General features: G+C 46.2%; 1 protein-coding gene across 10 annotated transcripts in view; it reads left to right on the top strand.

The window, feature by feature from the left end:
* The window catches only part of RASGRP2 (RAS guanyl releasing protein 2), a 595,380-nt gene that overhangs the window by 532,347 nt on the left and 45,416 nt on the right, over window positions 1-17,617 (top strand). For all 10 annotated transcript variants that reach the window (XM_085625475.1, XM_085625474.1, XM_085625477.1 and 7 more), the window contains 3 exons: window positions 290-405; window positions 759-900; window positions 2,673-2,709. In XM_085625475.1, coding sequence (XP_085481601.1) covers window positions 290-405; window positions 759-900; window positions 2,673-2,709 — 295 coding nt within the window. The remainder of the gene's footprint in view (window positions 1-289; window positions 406-758; window positions 901-2,672; window positions 2,710-17,617) is intronic.

Below are 17,617 nucleotides of genomic sequence, written 5' to 3'. Positions count from 1 at the left end.
ACCAGAGCTTTGTCCTCCTCTATTTCGAGATGTTCAGCTCACAGTTTGAGTTAAAGATGTGTGTCTTCAGACCACTTAAGCGTAAGAAATTATCTTTCAGAACGCACAAGGGAAAGAATGGTTATCAGAGGGCAGAACACGGCACATGTTGAGATCTGCTGGTGAACCTGGGCACTCGGAGGGCCATTAGCGTCAAGGAGGCTCTTCTTTGTTAATTGGAATGCTGAAATATGAATTGTGGACACATGCCCCCGTAGATCCTGAACGTGTGTCCCTCCTGCTCCAACAGTCTGTTTTTAGGAACTTTGACGTGGATGGCGATGGACACATCTCTCAAGAGGAGTTCAAGAGCATCAGAAATAACTTCCCTTACCTGTGCAACTTTGGGGACGTGGATGAAAATCAGTGAGTGTGGCGCTCCACCCACCGTATCCTCTTGCGGGGGTCTAAATTTCCACCGTCCGTAACTTCAGTGTACATCCTTGTCCAAGGCCAACTCTGTCTGTTGTGGACTATATTCTGTTTAACTCTTTGTGGGCTGCTTTACAAACATTGCAGTTTACACCTGTCTTCCCCTGACTTTTCTCTCTGTTGTGCCAGTTCTATATGCTCTGGCTTCCTGTGCTGGTGATTTCTTTTCATTGTGGACATCACTTGTTCCTGTGGCCCACTCCTGTCCTCTTTGGTGTACTTCACTTTATGTTTCCTGATTTGGTTCTCCTGGCCACTGACTGATGTCTGCTGCTTGGTACCCTTAGGGATGGCTGGATCAGTAAGGAAGAGATGACATCTTACTTCCTGAAGGCCAGCTCTGTATTAGACTGCAAGATGGGCTTCATCCACAACTTCTCTGAGACCACCTACCTCCGGCCAACATCCTGCGAGCAGTGTAAGAACTTGGTGAGTAACTGGAGGAGGACCTAACCACACACTTTGACATTTCTCCATGACATTGAGTCTGAGAGACCCTAAGCTCCACCTTACACTCTTCTCACACAAGGTTGAGCTTGTGAATAATTGTTGATATGATGTTATGTCATGCTTGCCATCCTACTCGCAGGTCTGTATTTCTAAGTTTAGCCTTATTGATAACATGCAATCTTCTGGCTATCATCTTATGCCAGGGCCAGCCACTGTAATAAGATGACAGTCTAGTCATCTTATTACAGGGCCTCTTATCCAATCCACAGGCATGTTACAAAGCTATGATGTCCTGAAACTCCTTGGATCTTTATGTCTTTCCCACCCCAGACCCTCATTCTTGAGTCTTGTCATTCTATATCCTGCTCTACCAATCTGTCAGACGGAGCTTCCCATCCTGGGATCATTTTTAATCCCTGAATATTTGCATACCCATTATGGCAAGACTATCCTACACCTTGCCTGACTTCCTAATACCACATTCATAATCCTATTCCAGAAACCTGTCATACTGTTACAGCATGAATTATGTTATCCCTGTCCAGGTCATCCTATCCAGAGGCCTGTCATGGTATAGCTATGATTCCCATCCTAAGCCTGGGTGCTCTTCCTGGCCTCAGATGTGTCATCGTGCCCCAGGACAGTGCATTCTGTGGCCCCAGAACAGTGCATTCTGTGGCCCCAGGACTGTGCATTCTGTGGCCTGCCCCATCCTTCTATTCCCAGATTAATCCTGTCTCTGAGTTTATTTCCATGGCCTTAGACCTGTCATACTGTTTCCCAACTCATCATCCTGACCCTATGGTTCTCATGGCCCTAGTCTTTCCCTTTAATTTAATTGTCTCATAATCCACCAATAGGACCAGTCTTCCATTACATGTAAATCATTCTATCCTGACACGTGTGACCCGAACCATAAACTTGTCATCCCAAATTGAGACATGTTATCAAATCCCATTTCGAAAAATACTCCTGTAACATGGACGAGACATAATCGGCATTGGTGTGCTCCACAAAAAAGCATTTACAAATAGAAAACTGAACATGATAAGCCCAGACCTTTCACCATATTCTCTGGTATATCATCTATTTACTCAAACACATACTTAAAATTCATCTTGTCCATCCTTTGAACCTTAATTTCGTCATCATAGCCTAACATCTTTCCATGCCAAACATCAAAGCCAGACTGGAAACCAAAATCCCCCCAGCAAAACGATTGGCCAAAAAAGCCCAACACTGCATGAGACTGCAAGCACAATAGGGCCAAAGGGGAATTGTTTGTTCATGACAGTCCACCCTGCTCTAAACGCGTTACCTTGGCCTGCTGTTCACTTTGAAAATGTCCACATGGCAGAATGGCCAGTCCTGCTCTTTTGATCATCCTGTTTAATTATTTTGACTTCCAGTTGCCTGAACTATCAAACTATCCATAACCTTATCCTATCTCCACTTGCCAACCCATCATCAAACGTGTCTTTCGAACCTTAAGCTAATTATCCTATCATGAGAAACATTATATGTGCCCCCATCATACTGTCCTCTGATTCATCATCTCAGCCAAAGGCATCTTTCACAGACTTGTCGCCGAATTCAGAGACTTGCTGTTGTATTGCATGTGCCATCTTCTAGGGCAGGGATCCATAATTAGTCACACTGGCCCTAATACAACCCTACCTTGTTGACAGTGACCTTGTTTTCTCCTTACTCCCAACCTCATGTGCCATTCACATGTTCATGTTTCATTGCAGATCCTTGGAATCTACAAAAAAGGACTAAAGTGCAAAGGTATGTGACTATGCTCAGAAAGAGAATGCTGTCTCTCACTATCCAATCAATGATGGCTGTTTCGATCACTCTCTCATCAAAGAGCACCCTATCATTATGCAATTAAACACAACCCTGCCATTATGTGAGCAGAGACATCGATTTCTTTCATTACTAATCAATCAGAGATTTTTTAGAACATAACCTTTCAATCAAACTAGCTACTTAGGGCCTCATGTAGGTAGCTAAATACCGGTCGGTAACGGCCGAAATTCGGTAAATGTCCCGTTACCGACCGGTATTTAGCTATTTGGGATGTAGGAGGCATAATTCAGATTCGGTAAATTACAGAATCGATAAAATACCGAATCGGTAAATACCGAATCCTGAATGTAGGGAGCACTCTAAAGAGTGCAAATTAGAATTAAGAATTCGTTATTTACCACCAAATACAGGTTGGTGATAAATAACGAATACCTTACAAAACGCAATATTTTGCAGATGTAAGAGTGCCATGTGGCAGACATACATGCCCTTAGGGCATGTATGTGCGCCACATGTGCACACATGCAAGTATCAGGGGTGCAACAGGGTGTCAATGTGACACCCTGCCACCCTTGTACATGCTCCCCCCATTACCGAATTGGTATTTACCGAATCGGTAATGGTGACTGGCTTCCCATTGATTCCTATGGGCCTCCAGGCCCATAGGAATCAATGGGAAGGTATGCCCCATTACCGAATCGGTAAATACCGATTCATATTTACCGAATTTTTCCGATTCGGTAAAATTTACCGAATCATTACCTACATCACATTTACCGATTCATAAATACCGAATCGGTAAAATTCGGTATTTATGAATCGGTAAATGTGTTGCTACCTACATATGGCCCTTAGTCTCTGTCAAATCAAAGACAACTTTAACTATTACTACTCAGTCAAAGACAACATTGTCTATTTCTATGCAATTAAAGATAACTTCGGGTGACTACCCATTCATTGTGAACTGTGCTCAGTCATTATCCATTCAAATACAAGGATTCTTTCCCTTTGCTATCACAGCTACATTTTTCTTGTCAAAAGTCAAATCACAGTTAAAGCTATACACATGTATCTTTTAACATGCTGCCATACTGGATGCGTCATGCTAATTTCATGTACTAGACATTCTGCTGCTTGCAAATGTCCAGTCATAGCTATTGTGAATTTTCCATCTGGTCCTGTCATTATTGCCTTATAGCTGACTTTCCCTCACACCAGGTTTGCCCACTCCCAGCATACTGTAGGCTGTCTGTGCCCATTCATTGTAGACTTTCTTTTACCACTGCACAGATTGTCAGTGATCCTGTATTGATATTGAAGGACCAGTAGATCATTCTAATATTCAACAAAACAACAGGCTCCTATGCAACTGTAGCATTAGTTTTATGCCCCTATTTTATTATTGCTAACAGCTGCCTCGCCTTATCAAGTGACAGCTTGACTTATCCTGGATACTTTCCAATCACAGCCGGTGTGAGACTAACTACTGCCATTAAATAGTTCCCCTACTATCCAATATTATTGGGATCCTCGCTGAGCCCAACTCTTTTTAATATGTATTTTATCCCATTGGGCAAGCGGATCGGATCCTTTGGGTACAACTGTACGATGTATTCTGGTGATACCCAGGATATCCTTAGGTTGCATGGAGACCCCAGACAGAGTAGGACTCAATTTAAAGATTTAAGGGTTGTCTTTCTGCCACAGCAAACTAAATGCATTCAATGCACCACAATTAAACTCGGACAAGACCGGAGGACGTATCTTTGTTTGAAACATATCAGTTCGGTCTGACTACTGGTGGCCCTCTGGTGCCCTGCTCAGTTGTAAAGAACTTGGGGAATACCTCAATTATAGATTATCATTCAGCCACCAAATAAATAAAACAATGTCAACTGAGATTTTATCTGAAGATGCTAAAGAAAATGTACTCATTCTTGCCATTAGAGGGCTGAAAATTGTCTGCTCAAGCATTAATCCTGTCGACAATTATCCTTTATTTAGGCGTTCCTAAAGCCCGTTGATCTAAACTATAGGTTTTACAGAATGCATCTATTTGCATAATTTTCAGGCTTACAGGGTAGGCAGAAGTTTAATAATACTGAAGAAAATGCCGTTGGTTGCGGATAGAGAAGACAATCCTATTTGCCACTTTAATAAATGTGTCTAACTAAAATCAGGATGCAAACGATTACATTCATGCAACAAGCAGGGCTGGACTGGCCATGCCGGGCTTCGGGCTTTTCCCCAGGAGGCTGGACGGGTGGGGGATGTTTTTTTTTTACTGAGGCCCAGGTATGCAGCGGTGCTGCAATATCGGCCCTCAGTAACAAAAGCAGACCTGTTCCCACTCAACCCCCTGCTCCCCTCCGTCCCAGGGATGGTCTGACCAAATTGCTAGGGCTGCTTTTGGTTCCAAGTCCGGCCACGGCAGCAAGGTAAAATCATACACAAGCAATATCATGGTTATTAGGAGAACAGTTACCCTGTGTAAAGTAATTGTTACATTCAATCTGAGAAGCAATAAATATTGTCTAAAGTGTTTCTCCCCTGCCAATGTTGCTGTAATATGTGGCAATAAACTCGAATTTGACTTTTGCACTGTATTAATAAATGTGAATGTGTGTTTATTAGAGCACAGTTACTCTAAATTACATGTCATTGGCCCACATTTATTTTCACGACCATCGTACGTGTTAAATAAATAAATACATAAATATATATACACATATACACGCACACACACCCCCACCCCCCAATGGGTAAATATAGTGAGAACCACGTTTCCATAGGAATATAAATATTTTTTTTTATTAATCCAAGTGAACCCACCACAAATGGACACCAGGCTGGGCTTTGTATCAAAATATGCAAACTTTATGTAAAAATATACTTTCTTAGGCAAACTTAGGTACAAGCCCATAAATAACGTATTATATTTTGTTGCACACAATACCTCTCTTACGTGGGGGTGTGTGGCTTCCCTTTGCAGGGTCTTTAGCTCGTGGACAGTGTTTTGAAATGCCCCCAACTCGTCCTGCTCGCGAATATGTGTCTCTTCTCCTTTAAGGGGGCGAAAGAGGTACTGCTGCGCTCGTGTGCGTAGTCCCTACGGTGCGGGGCGTGACGGGAGTCAATTTCAGCCAACACAAAGGCGGGGCTCTGCCACGAACCAACTCTCGGGTCCGGGGTGCACGGGGCAGAGGTCCGGTCTCCCCAGAGGTGGCAATGCGGCACGGGGCGGCCTGTACACAATGTACAGTGCGGCTCCCTTCGTGCGGCGCGGCCTCGGAGACAAGGGGGGGCTGAGTAGTATGCTTCAGACGTACTGCGCGGACTTCCGGAGGTGAAGCGGCTCTTGCAGATCTCTTCCCCCAGCGGGGATACGGCGGCAGATCAGGGGGGCCTTCCACGGAGGGTGAAGCGGCTCTTGCAGGTCTCTCCCCCCAGCGGGGATACGGCGGCAGATCAGTGAGGCCTTCTACGGAGGGCAAAGCGGGTGTGGGCAGCCCAGCGGCACAATGTGGACACGGCTCGTCGTCAGAACGGGTCACACGGGCGGGCAGGCACAGATCGGCTTAGCGGCAGTCCGGCGCTACGGAGAGGCACTTGGGTCGGCTCCAGCAGCAGGGGGAGAGGTCGGCGATGTATTCGTGGCTCCAGCAGCAGGGGGAGTCCAATGTTCCTGGAACTCCGGTCAGGGGGCCAGCTCGTTTCCAGGCCCTTGGAGATCGCAGTGAGTGCAAGTTCCTTCTTGAGCTTAGTCAGGCTTTCAAAAGCAGCAAGTCCTTGGGGGGTTTCTTCTTCAGCATTGATAGCGGGTTCTTCTTGGCTCACCAGCAGGATCTCCTGTTTAGGAGCAGGGCTCTTACCTTTATACCCAGTTTCTTTTGTCTTTCCAGGACAGGGGGCCTGAGCCTGGTTAAACCCAGTTTTGGAGCACTTTGTTGTTGAGCCTCTTGCTGTTTCTTTCAAGGTGCAGGGCAGGGACACCAGACGCTCCGCAGGAGGTGGAGCCAGCATTGAGGTGGCAGAGCACAGCCCTATTCAGAGTCAAGGGGCACTCCTCCCACCTATCCTGGGGGTAATCCCTCAATTCACCACCTGGCAGCCCAGACCATCCACTGGAATCCCCCAGCCCTGTCACTCACAGAAACCAGACAGCAGATACTCATCCTAGCAGAGGCAGGCTGAAACAGTCAGGCACGCAAATGCTAACTTTCTAAAAGTAGCATTTGCAAATACAGGATATTAAAATAAACTTTACTAAAAGAAGTATTTTATTATTCTGAGTTCAGGCATACTAAACTCAAATTTCTACCATTTTCCCTGGGTCTGTTAGGATCATACAATGTAACAATTCTAACAGCCCATTCTGGCCTATGGAGAACAGGTAGCCTTACAATAGTGAGAAACGAAAATGGCTGTAATTCACTATTAGGACATGCCACACACATCAGGGCTTGTTCTACCTTATGCTTACAATGCACCCTGCCCTTGGGCCTACCATAGGGGTGACTTATTATGAAGTTAAGGAATGGTTTAGGGACTGGCAAGTGGGTGCACTTGCCCAGTCAGCATGACAGTACCAGACTGCACGCAGGTTCTGCAATGGCAGACATTAGACACATTTTACCAGGCCGCTTCTGTGGGTGGCACAACCAGTGCTGCAAGCCCACCAGCAGCATTTGTATTTACAAGCCCTGGGAACTCCTGGTGCACTTTACTGGGGTCTGACAGTAAACCAAATAAGCCAATCATGGAATCCAACCAACATATACATTGTACAATAGGGAGAGCATATGCACTTTAGCACTGATCAGCAGTAGTAAAGTGTCCAGAGTCATAGAACAGCCAACAACAGGTCAGAAAAAAAATGAAGGAGGAAGGCAAAAATTTCACGGATGACCCTGCAGAAAGGGCCAAGTCCAACAAGCGGCCATCCTCTCCAAGCCTAATAAATCCCCGGGCCGAAAGGCTGGGAGCAGATTGTGATCTGTTTCTAAGCATCACACACCTGCGGGAATCAGAAAATATATTGCTCCCACCCTGGGGGTGCATGCAAAAAACAGCTGCTCCCTCCGGGCAGGAGCAGTGCCTGCTCCTGGACTATGGTGGTTGCCGGCTGGGTCTACGGGTCCCTGTGCCTCCTTCCTCAGCCCCCAACTTGGTACTTCGTCGTTGCTCTGGGTGGGCACCAGGTCACCCACCTATAGTTAGGGCAAGCCCCTGGAAATGGGGTCCCGAGAGCCATAATAAGTTCAGGAAGGTGGGGACGCAGCCCCACCCCTTGTTAATAAATTACAGCCCGGGGGATTGGTTCCCTGAGCCTAATAAGGCCCGGGGGTTGGGCCAGCTGGCCGCCCTTCACCTTTATAATGTCATGCGGCCCCAGGGGATGGGATCCTCGGTGCCAAATAAGGCTCGAGGAGGGGACTGCACATCCCCTCCTCTTTTTTCTGCAAATCTGCCCTGGGGGATGGGTTCCCTGGGGCCTGAAGGAGAGGCTGCACGCCCCCTCCTTTAAAATGTATGTTTTGTCCCCAGGAGATGTAGTCCCCAAGGCCAGAAGGCTAACCCTAGGCAACGTCACCAAGGCTATGTGCTGTGTGGGGTTCACAGACTTCCGGTGGGTTGGTATAAATGTATATATATATATTTATATATATATTTATATATATAAATATTTATATTTATTAATACCTAGTGTCTCATGTGATGTAGGGATCTCCATTGTAAGCATAGCAAACCTTACATACAGTGTAAGTGATTCCTGATGTAGAGCACTTGATGTAGCGGGAAGATAACTATTACTCAATCATGGCTGGTCGTCTCGGAGGGCGTGGCTAGGAAGGTGATCATGGATGGTGGCTGCATAACTGCGAAGCTCCGTCATGGTCCCGAAGTAAACCTGTTTCGAACCGGAGTGGGGCGACCCTAAGACCTGTAAACAGAGGGTAGAAAGTCAGGTTACTCTCCGGTGTCGGAAACAACCGGAGTCTGGGCTCTGAAGAACCGTAAAGCCCGAGGAACGAGCACCGATCGAGCCGGCGTGGGCTCCGTGGCGTCGAAACCTCCGTGGGAGTGAGGCCTCGACCGAGAGACCTGGGTGCGGAGCTGGACGGAGGCCACTTTCATGGCAGTCGAGTGAGGGCAGTGAAGGCGTGGAAAGCGGAGAGAAGAGCACAACGAACGCAACAAGATCTCAAGATTGTCTGGGACCTCGTACTGCGGAGCGGAGAGCGCCATCCCAACGGAAAGCGGCTGAGCACAGACGAGCAACACGGACCACTCCTCTGGCCTGCCTGGGACATTATCAGGCTGAGTGCGGAGGCTGAGGTAACGGAATAGAGGAGAGGAGGTGAGCACCTGGGGCCCCTGTGCGGATATGAGGAAGGCAGGAAGGGCGAGCCCATTGCCACCAGAGGAGAGTGGGGACCCTGGAGGTTGCCCTGCATGGGCCAGCGTGATGCAGCACCGAAGAGCCAGGGCACTGAGAGCAAAGTAGGTGAGGAGACGGGCCGGGAAAGGAGCGCCCAGAGCAGACAGGGTGGCGGCTGGCAGGGGAGCAGAAAAACGAACACAAAAGGGCACAGGAAGGGAAATAAAACCCCACCTATTAATAGGAGAAAAGAAAAGAAAGGAAGGCTCAAAAACAGTCTGGAACAAGGGGCCCCAATGCTCCGGTGGTAAAGGCTCACGAGGAAAGAGTAGAGGGACTTGCTGGTCTGGTGTGATTGGGCAATGGGGCGTAGTTAAACTGAAGGAGGCCCAGTGAGGCCTGGCACGGGAACCACGGCTGGGGAACACCTACCCCTAAAGACTGAGATCTCAGAGCAGAGCTTCCACCATCGAGAAGCAGAGAGCACGAAGCCAAACGGAGCGTAGGATCCAGGGGCCCCACTTACATAGAAACTCTTAAACAACCATTCCTAGTGGGGCAATGTAGAGGCCTTTGCCACCCCCCAAAAACGCTCCCCAGGTGCGTGGAGCGAGGGACACGGCCACTCTGGAGGCTCCCAGATAGCGAAGACAGTGGTGGGAACTGAGGAGCACTCTGCCAGTCATCCATTTTGCATCCAGGCACCCAGATCACAGCAGGGTCCCGGACATTGGGGACGACACCAGCGGAGAGCGTCCCGGCCCAAGACAGGGTCGGAAACCCGCACCAAGCCCAACGGGCGGAGAGCTGAGCCTAGGGTAGAGCCCAAGCCAGATTACCAAGACACAAAATGCCGCGCCAGAAGAACAAAACTGGGAGTACTCTGCCCAGCACCCGGGAACCTTCCCCACTACACAGTGAGCACGATACAGGGGATCCGGAAGATAAAGACCTATCGCTGCATCTTCACCTGGATAAGATCCTGGCAGTGATCACGGATACCAAAACGGCACTACAGCATGACCTAGGGGACGTATTGGTGGGGCTGGGACTGCTGCAAGCTGAACATCGTAAGGGGCCGGACCGGGTTAAACAAGTTGAAAATTCTATCACTGAACAAGTGCCGGAACATAAACAGGGGGCTGCAAAGATGGATGACCTTACCCTAAGAGTGGCGGTGCTAGAACGGTGAGCTGAAGATGGTGAAGGGCGCAACAGACGCAATAACGTATGAATAGTGGGAATCCCGGAGAACACAGAGGGTATAGAGATGCTGATGTGCCCTGAAAAATGGCTCAGGGAGGAAATGCCGGATGGTATGCTAATTCAGTTCTTCACCCTGGAGAGGGTGCACAAAGTACCACGGTTGGCGCCTGCACCAGGGAGGCCCCAACGACCAGTGGTTAACAAGCTCTTACACTACAGGGACAGAGATGCTATCTTGCAGCAATCAAGGAACCATGGCCAATATATAATAGTCAACAGTAAGGTATCCATGTTCCCAGACTTTACCGCCAGAGTACAGGCACAAAGAGCATCATTTCTAGAAGCCAAGAAAGCCCTTCGGGAGGTAGGGCTACAGTACTCACTAATGTTCCCGGCAAAACTCCGGATTATCCTGGACGGTACCATGCACTGCTGTAACACGCAGGAGGAAACATGGGCGTGGCTGTACGCATATGGGAAAGGTGCACCCCTGCCCAAAGCACAGCAGGGCCCAAGGGGGGAGAAACAAGGTGCAAGAGTTAGGCAATGCCGCCCAAAGAAACTGAAGGCTCTGCGGAAGCCTACCATCTCCCAGACACAACTGGAAAAGGAAGCTGCGCTGCAAGCGGTGGCAAGGCTAATGTCACCCAGAGACAAAGTCCAAAACAGAGACTCATCTTCGGAGCAAGTAGCCCACTAGTCAAACTAGGATGACAACTCGGGAAATGACTCAGAGCTGCCGAAACTGACCCCATGTGTGGCAGATGACATTATTTAACAGTATGGTGCCAGACACGGAGGATGGTACAGAGCAGTGGCAGACTGAGCACATAGATGGCATCACAATGCGAAGTAGGAGGGGATTAGCCACCCCATAATATGCGGGACCGGACAGCTCGAGCGCCATTTCCAAAGTTATTTAACTTTTTCCAAACCCCCTTCAGAGTGAACCGTCATTGGAGTTGGAGGCGGCGATCTGACCGGAGTGATGTTTAATTACAGGTTTGGGCAGCTGACCATTGTCAGTCTGCTCATTGGATGTGGAGTTACACAGTTGGGGTTGTTGTCTTACATCATGGGATCCACTGTATGCACAGAAGGGGAGGCACTTGGGTGGGGGCTGGGGGATGGTTACCATGGATCATGGCCAGAAACCTTAATCAAGCCAAGGAATTTAAACTCCTGACTTGGAACATTAGAGGGATGGGCTCTCCTTCCAAGCTTTACAGCATCCTTAATTATATAAAGTGCAGAGGCGCACAAACAGTGATGCTCCAGGAGACCCATCTCACTGAAGTAGAAGTTGCTAGGCTTAGGCGCAGGTGGCGTGGGCAACTGTATGCAACAGCGCCTTCTGGAAAAGACGACCTCACATTAGCACTCAAATGGCGGGGTTCCGCTTAAGGAAGAGGTACAAACTTTTGTATTGTTGCTTATAGTAGCTTTTAATTCATCTGTCGTGACGTATGATAAGTCTCATACTCAAAAGAGAATTTCCATGTTGGTTAACAACGCTGTTAGATATTTAACAGTTTAGTAAATAGTCTTTTCAGATATCCCCGATGCATTTCGGGACTCGCCCTTCGTCAGGGGGTGTGTTTCTACAAGAGAAAATAAGGAAATTGGCATAGGTCCAGGACAAAAGAGAAGTATGTTAAGTTTAGTGAAGTGAATGAGCCGGAGTGTCGAGTTACGAGGGTGGATTTGAAAATGTAAATAGTTGCTTTGTGGGTATTAGTCAACCGAGATGTGGACCGTAGGCTAACGGAAAGAAGCTAGTGTAAAAGTGAAAAACAGTACCCATTGTGATAACATCGAAAAAGTAAAAAATGAATGACAGTCAAAGTGACGAGCTCTTAGATCAAGAAATTTAAAGGTAAGCCATGTAACACAGTGATGAACTCCCAATACACAGCCGTAAACAGAAGTATGAGAATATACGAGTGCAAGGTGAACAGTCGAGAGAGAAAAGAGCATGCAAGTGAGTCAATGGTAAAATACCTGAAAAAACCGTCGAAGTTTCTTGGATGAAGTCTCATCAAAAGGTGATAAAGATCCGAATGGAAACAGCGGAATAGATATACCGTTAACCCGGAAGTGGTACCAACGTAGCGTACGTGAGATGTCATGTGATTAATGGAAAGTGAAGAAAGACATAGTACGTGTGCGGTAGTCATAGTAGCTTCGGGTAAATACTAATATGAGCGATGATGTAGAGAAAAGTGAATGTGAAGTAAGTAAGAGTAGTTCAAGAATTAACAGAAAACCATGAAGTATAGGATAAAAAGACTTAAAGAATACATCGGTAAATGTAGCCTGAAGGAATTATGAACATAGCGGTACACAGTCATAAATGGTCACAAAAAGAGTGGATACAATAAAGCATAAATGCATAATGAAACATGAAGGAAAATAAACAATTATGTATCCAGAAGTCATAACTCAGTAGGTCCTTTTACAGATAGCAACTGTATTCAACACGTTCGTTCATTCCGGAGGGATGAACTGAATTAAGTTTGTTAATCCAAAACATTTTGCGTTGTAATAGAAAAGCATTATTATCTCTTCCTCGTAGTAATGGAACTTGTTCCAAAATGAGAAATCTCAATTGGCTGCAATTATGTCTGTTCTCAAGGAAATGTTTCGCAACAGTTGACTTGGTGTTGAGGGTTCGTATGTTGCTTTTGTGTTCAATGAGTCGAGTTTTCATCTTTCTTTCAGTTTTGCCTACGTACGGGAGTCCACATGGACATTTGAGAAGGTAAATTATGTTGCTGGAATCGCAAGTCGCCGTGACTTTGAGATTGATTGGGATTCCTTTAGAGGGGTGCATGACACTGGTTCCCTTAATGATGTTATTACAGCCACCACAATTGTGACATGGGATGGTTCCTTTATATGTCTTGTTGGATTCGGAGGAGGTCTTGTTCAAGAGTTGTTGTAAGTTAGGTGTTCTCTGATAAGCAAAGATGGGCAATTGGTTAAAAATGCCTTTGAAATCTGTTTCGGACTGTAATAATGGCCAATATTTTCTGATCGGGTTTTTAATTCTGTGACTTTGTTTCGAAAACTTGGACACAAATACCAATCTTTCATTGGAAGTCTTGTGGGTAGATTTTTGTAAGAGATCAGCTGTCTTTGATTTCAGCTCGATTTATGGCATCCTGAAGGATTGGAGCAGGGTATGCTCTCTTTCTGAATTTGTCAATGAGAATATCACTTTGTTTCTGGGAGATCTCTTCAGTGGACGAGATCCGTTTGATTCTCAAGAGTTGTGAGTAGGGAAGGTGTTTTTTCAGGGATTTTTGATGAAAACTTGAAAAATGTAAAAGATTATTGCGATCAGTTGTTTTGGTGAATACTGAGGTAATGATCTCGTTGTTTTGTACTGTGATGAATACCCAGGGGATTACGCATCCCTTTGAAGTCCACCCTTTGCAAAAGGCATTTTTAACCAATTGCCCATCTTTGCTTATCAGAGAACACCTAACTTACAACAACTCTTGAACAATACCTCCTCCGAATCCAACAAGACATATAAAGGAACCATCCCATGTCACAATTGTGGTGGCTGTAACAACATCATTAAGGGAACCAGTGTCATGCACCCCTCTAAAGGAATCCCAATCAATCTCAAAGTCACGGCGACTTGCGATTCCAGCAACATAATTTACCTTCTCAAATGTCCATGTGGACTCCCGTACGTAGGCAAAACTGAAAGAAAGATGAAAACTCGACTCATTGAACACAAAAGCAACATACGAACCCTCAACACCAAGTCAACTGTTGCGAAACATTTCCTTGAGAACAGACATAATTGCAGCCAATTGAGATTTCTCATTTTGGTACAAGTTCCATTACTACGAGGAAGAGATAATAATGCTTTTCTATTACAACGCGAAATGTTTTGGATTAACAAACTTAATTCAGTTCATCCCTCCGGAATGAACGAACGTGTTGAATACAGTTGCTATCTGTAAAAGGACCTACTGAGTTATGACTTCTGGATACATAATTGTTTATTTTCCTTCATGTTTCATTATGCATTTATGCTTTATTGTATCCACTCTTTTTGTGACCATTTATGACTGTGTACCGCTATATTCATAATTCCTTCAGGCTACATTTACCGATGTATTCTTTAAGTCTTTTTATCCTATACTTCATGGTTTTCTGTTAATTCTTGAACTACTCTTACTTACTTCACATTCACTTTTCTCTACATCATCGCTCATATTAGTATTTACCCGAAGCTACTATGACTACCGCACACGTACTATGTCTTTCTTCACTTTCCATTAATCACATGACATCTCACGTACGCTACGTTGGTACCACTTCCGGGTTAACGGTATATCTATTCCGCTGTTTCCATTCGGATCTTTATCACCTTTTGATGAGACTTCATCCAAGAAACTTCGACGGTTTTTTCAGGTATTTTACCATTGACTCACTTGCATGCTCTTTTCTCTCTCGACTGTTCACCTTGCACTCGTATATTCTCATACTTCTGTTTACGGCTGTGTATTGGGAGTTCATCACTGTGTTACATGGCTTACCTTTAAATTTCTTGATCTAAGAGCTCGTCACTTTGACTGTCATTCATTTTTTACTTTTTCGATGTTATCACAATGGGTACTGTTTTTCACTTTTTTCACTAGCTTCTTTCCGTTAGCCTATGGTCCACATATCGGTTGACTAATACCCACAAAGCAACTATTTACATTTTCAAATCCACCCTCGTAACTCGACACTCCGGCTCATTCACTTCACTAAACTTAACATACTTCTCTTTTGTCCTGGACCTATGCCAATTTCCTTATTTTCTCTTGTAGAAACACACCCCGCTGACGAAGGGCGAGTCCCGAAATGCATCGGGGATATCTGAAAAGACTATTTACTAAACTGTTAAATATCTAACAGCGTTGTTAACCAACATGGAAATTCTCTTTTGAGTATGAGACTTATCATACGTCACGACAGATGAATTAAAAGCTACTATAAGCAACAATACAAAAGTTTGTACCTCTTCCTTAAGCGGAACCCCGCCATTTGAGTGCTAATGTGAGGTCGTCTTTTCCAGAAGGCGCTGTTCTAACATTATTTCGCTCACACCTCTTAGGTTAGGAGGTGGTCTCACTAGCACCTAAGTTTTTCTACCGGATTAACCACCGTATTTTCTCTTCACAACTGAGTGCAACCGTATACTCTATTTCAACTGTATGCAACAACATATTCAGCATATGCACAGGGGGCACTTGTGTGGGTCAGGCCTGGGGTCCCTTTTCACATGTCACGTAAGATAATTGACCCAGATGGGAGATATGTGCTAGTAACAGGCAAGTTGAAGGGAAAAGAAGTAACGCTAGGGAGCATTTACGCCCCGAATCAAGATCAAGTCCCTTTCCTGATGCAACTTTCTAAACCAATGTCGGGAGTGGAGGCTGGTGGTATGGTTTTGGAGGGTAACTTCAACTGTGTATGTGACCTGGGCATGGATCGATCTACCCCCCCCCCACTACAGGGTACAACAGCGACATAGACAGCTAAGGGCCTACAGGGTTGGATCACAGGGTCAGAGTTTCTAGATGTTTGGAGGTTACAAAACACACAGCGGAGTGTTACTCCTATTACTCACCACTCAACGATTCACATACCAGACTGGACATGTTTCTCTGCCCGAGGCAGCTGGCTCCCGTGCTAGCCGAGGCTGAGTATCTGGGGAGATCCATTTCAGACCATAGCACCCTCCTGCTGAGATTTGTACCAACCCCTTAAAGGGCCCCCATTCCACTATAGCGGTTAGATCCTAACCTAGGGGAAGATGAATGTTTCAGACAACAGCTCTCCGGGGCCATTGCAACATATTTAGAAAAGAACCAAGGGACGGCTAGCTCCTCCCTGGTGGAGGGGCACACCTTCAAGCTGGTGGTTAGGAGGCAGTGCATGGGACAGACAGAGGGAACCAGAAAGGAAATCAACCAGGAACTTAAGTCCTTAGAGGCCCAAACATTGTCACAGGATAGGGAGGTCGGAAATAGGGTTGACACTCGGAAACGCCTGGCAGACGTCAAGAGTATTTATAGCACCACATGGGAATGGTTGGGACTTCTAGATACGCAAGCATACCAAGAAAGGCAGCACGTGGAAGGGGGCAGAGTGGGGAAGCTACTGGCATGGCTGATTAGTCCGGAAGGCAGGGGTGCCCGATACCTAGCATCTTGGACTCTAGCGGACAAGTGAGTTTCTCCCAGAAAGGAATCAACAACACATTTCGGGAATATTATGAGCAGTTATACGGGAAAACGAAGGATGTGCGTATAGAAAGAAAGATCACATATTTGGAAGGGTTGGGACTGCAAGAACTAGACCAGGCCACTCGGAAGACCCTGGCACCATCAATCACTCTACAGGAAATTAGAACAGCCATTAAAGAAATGGCACTAAGGAAAACCCCAAAGCCAGATGGCTTCCTGGCTGAATTTTATTCCAGTTTCGTGGACTTATTAGCCCCGAAAACGGAGCAAATGTATGCTGAAGCATTAGAGGAGGGTCACCTTCTGTCGTCCGTCAGAGAGGCATTAGTGGTTCCATTGCCTAAAACCAAGAAAGAGGCAATGGGCTCGGCAGACTTTAGGCCACTGTCAATGCTATACCTTGACTTTAGAATACTTACCAAGGTACTGGCAACTTGGCTCCTGCCCCACATGCAGCGATTGGTCCATACTGACCAAAATAGGTTCATCCCAACGCGTTCGACATCTAACAATCTGAGGAGGCTATATCACGTGCTATTCCACAAAGATTTAGAGGCGTTCCCTGAGGCAGTAGTGATGCCAGTGGACCTGGAGAAGGCGTTTGACTCTTTACAATGGGACTTCTTATTAAGAGTGATGGGGAGAATGGGGTTGGGGTTGGGAGATGAATGGCAGAACTGGGTCCGCTTGTTATATCCAGACTCCACGGCTAGAGTACGCACAAATGGAGTAGTGTTGGCCCAATACACTATACATAAAGGAACACAACAGGGTTGCCCTCTGTCACCGCTTCTTTTTGCTTTAGCGATGGAGCCATTGGCAGAACAACTCAGGCAGGAAAGCGGAAGACATGGGATAATCCTCGACGGAACTGCACACATAGTCTCTCTATATGCGGACAACATTTTAGTATACATAAGAAACAGACCGCAGGGTGTATTGACCATGTTGCTCAATTTGGAAGAGTTTGCAGAGCTGTCCGCACTGCGAGTTAACACCAAAAAGATGTGCATATTTCCGGCGAGGCCCACACTGGACT

Source organism: Triturus cristatus, chromosome 9 (assembly GCF_964204655.1).
Source record: "Triturus cristatus chromosome 9, aTriCri1.1, whole genome shotgun sequence".
NCBI lineage: Eukaryota > Metazoa > Chordata > Amphibia > Caudata > Salamandridae > Triturus > Triturus cristatus.
Note: the sequence above shows the minus strand (reverse complement) of the source record. Positions and strands in the feature narration are given on the sequence as shown.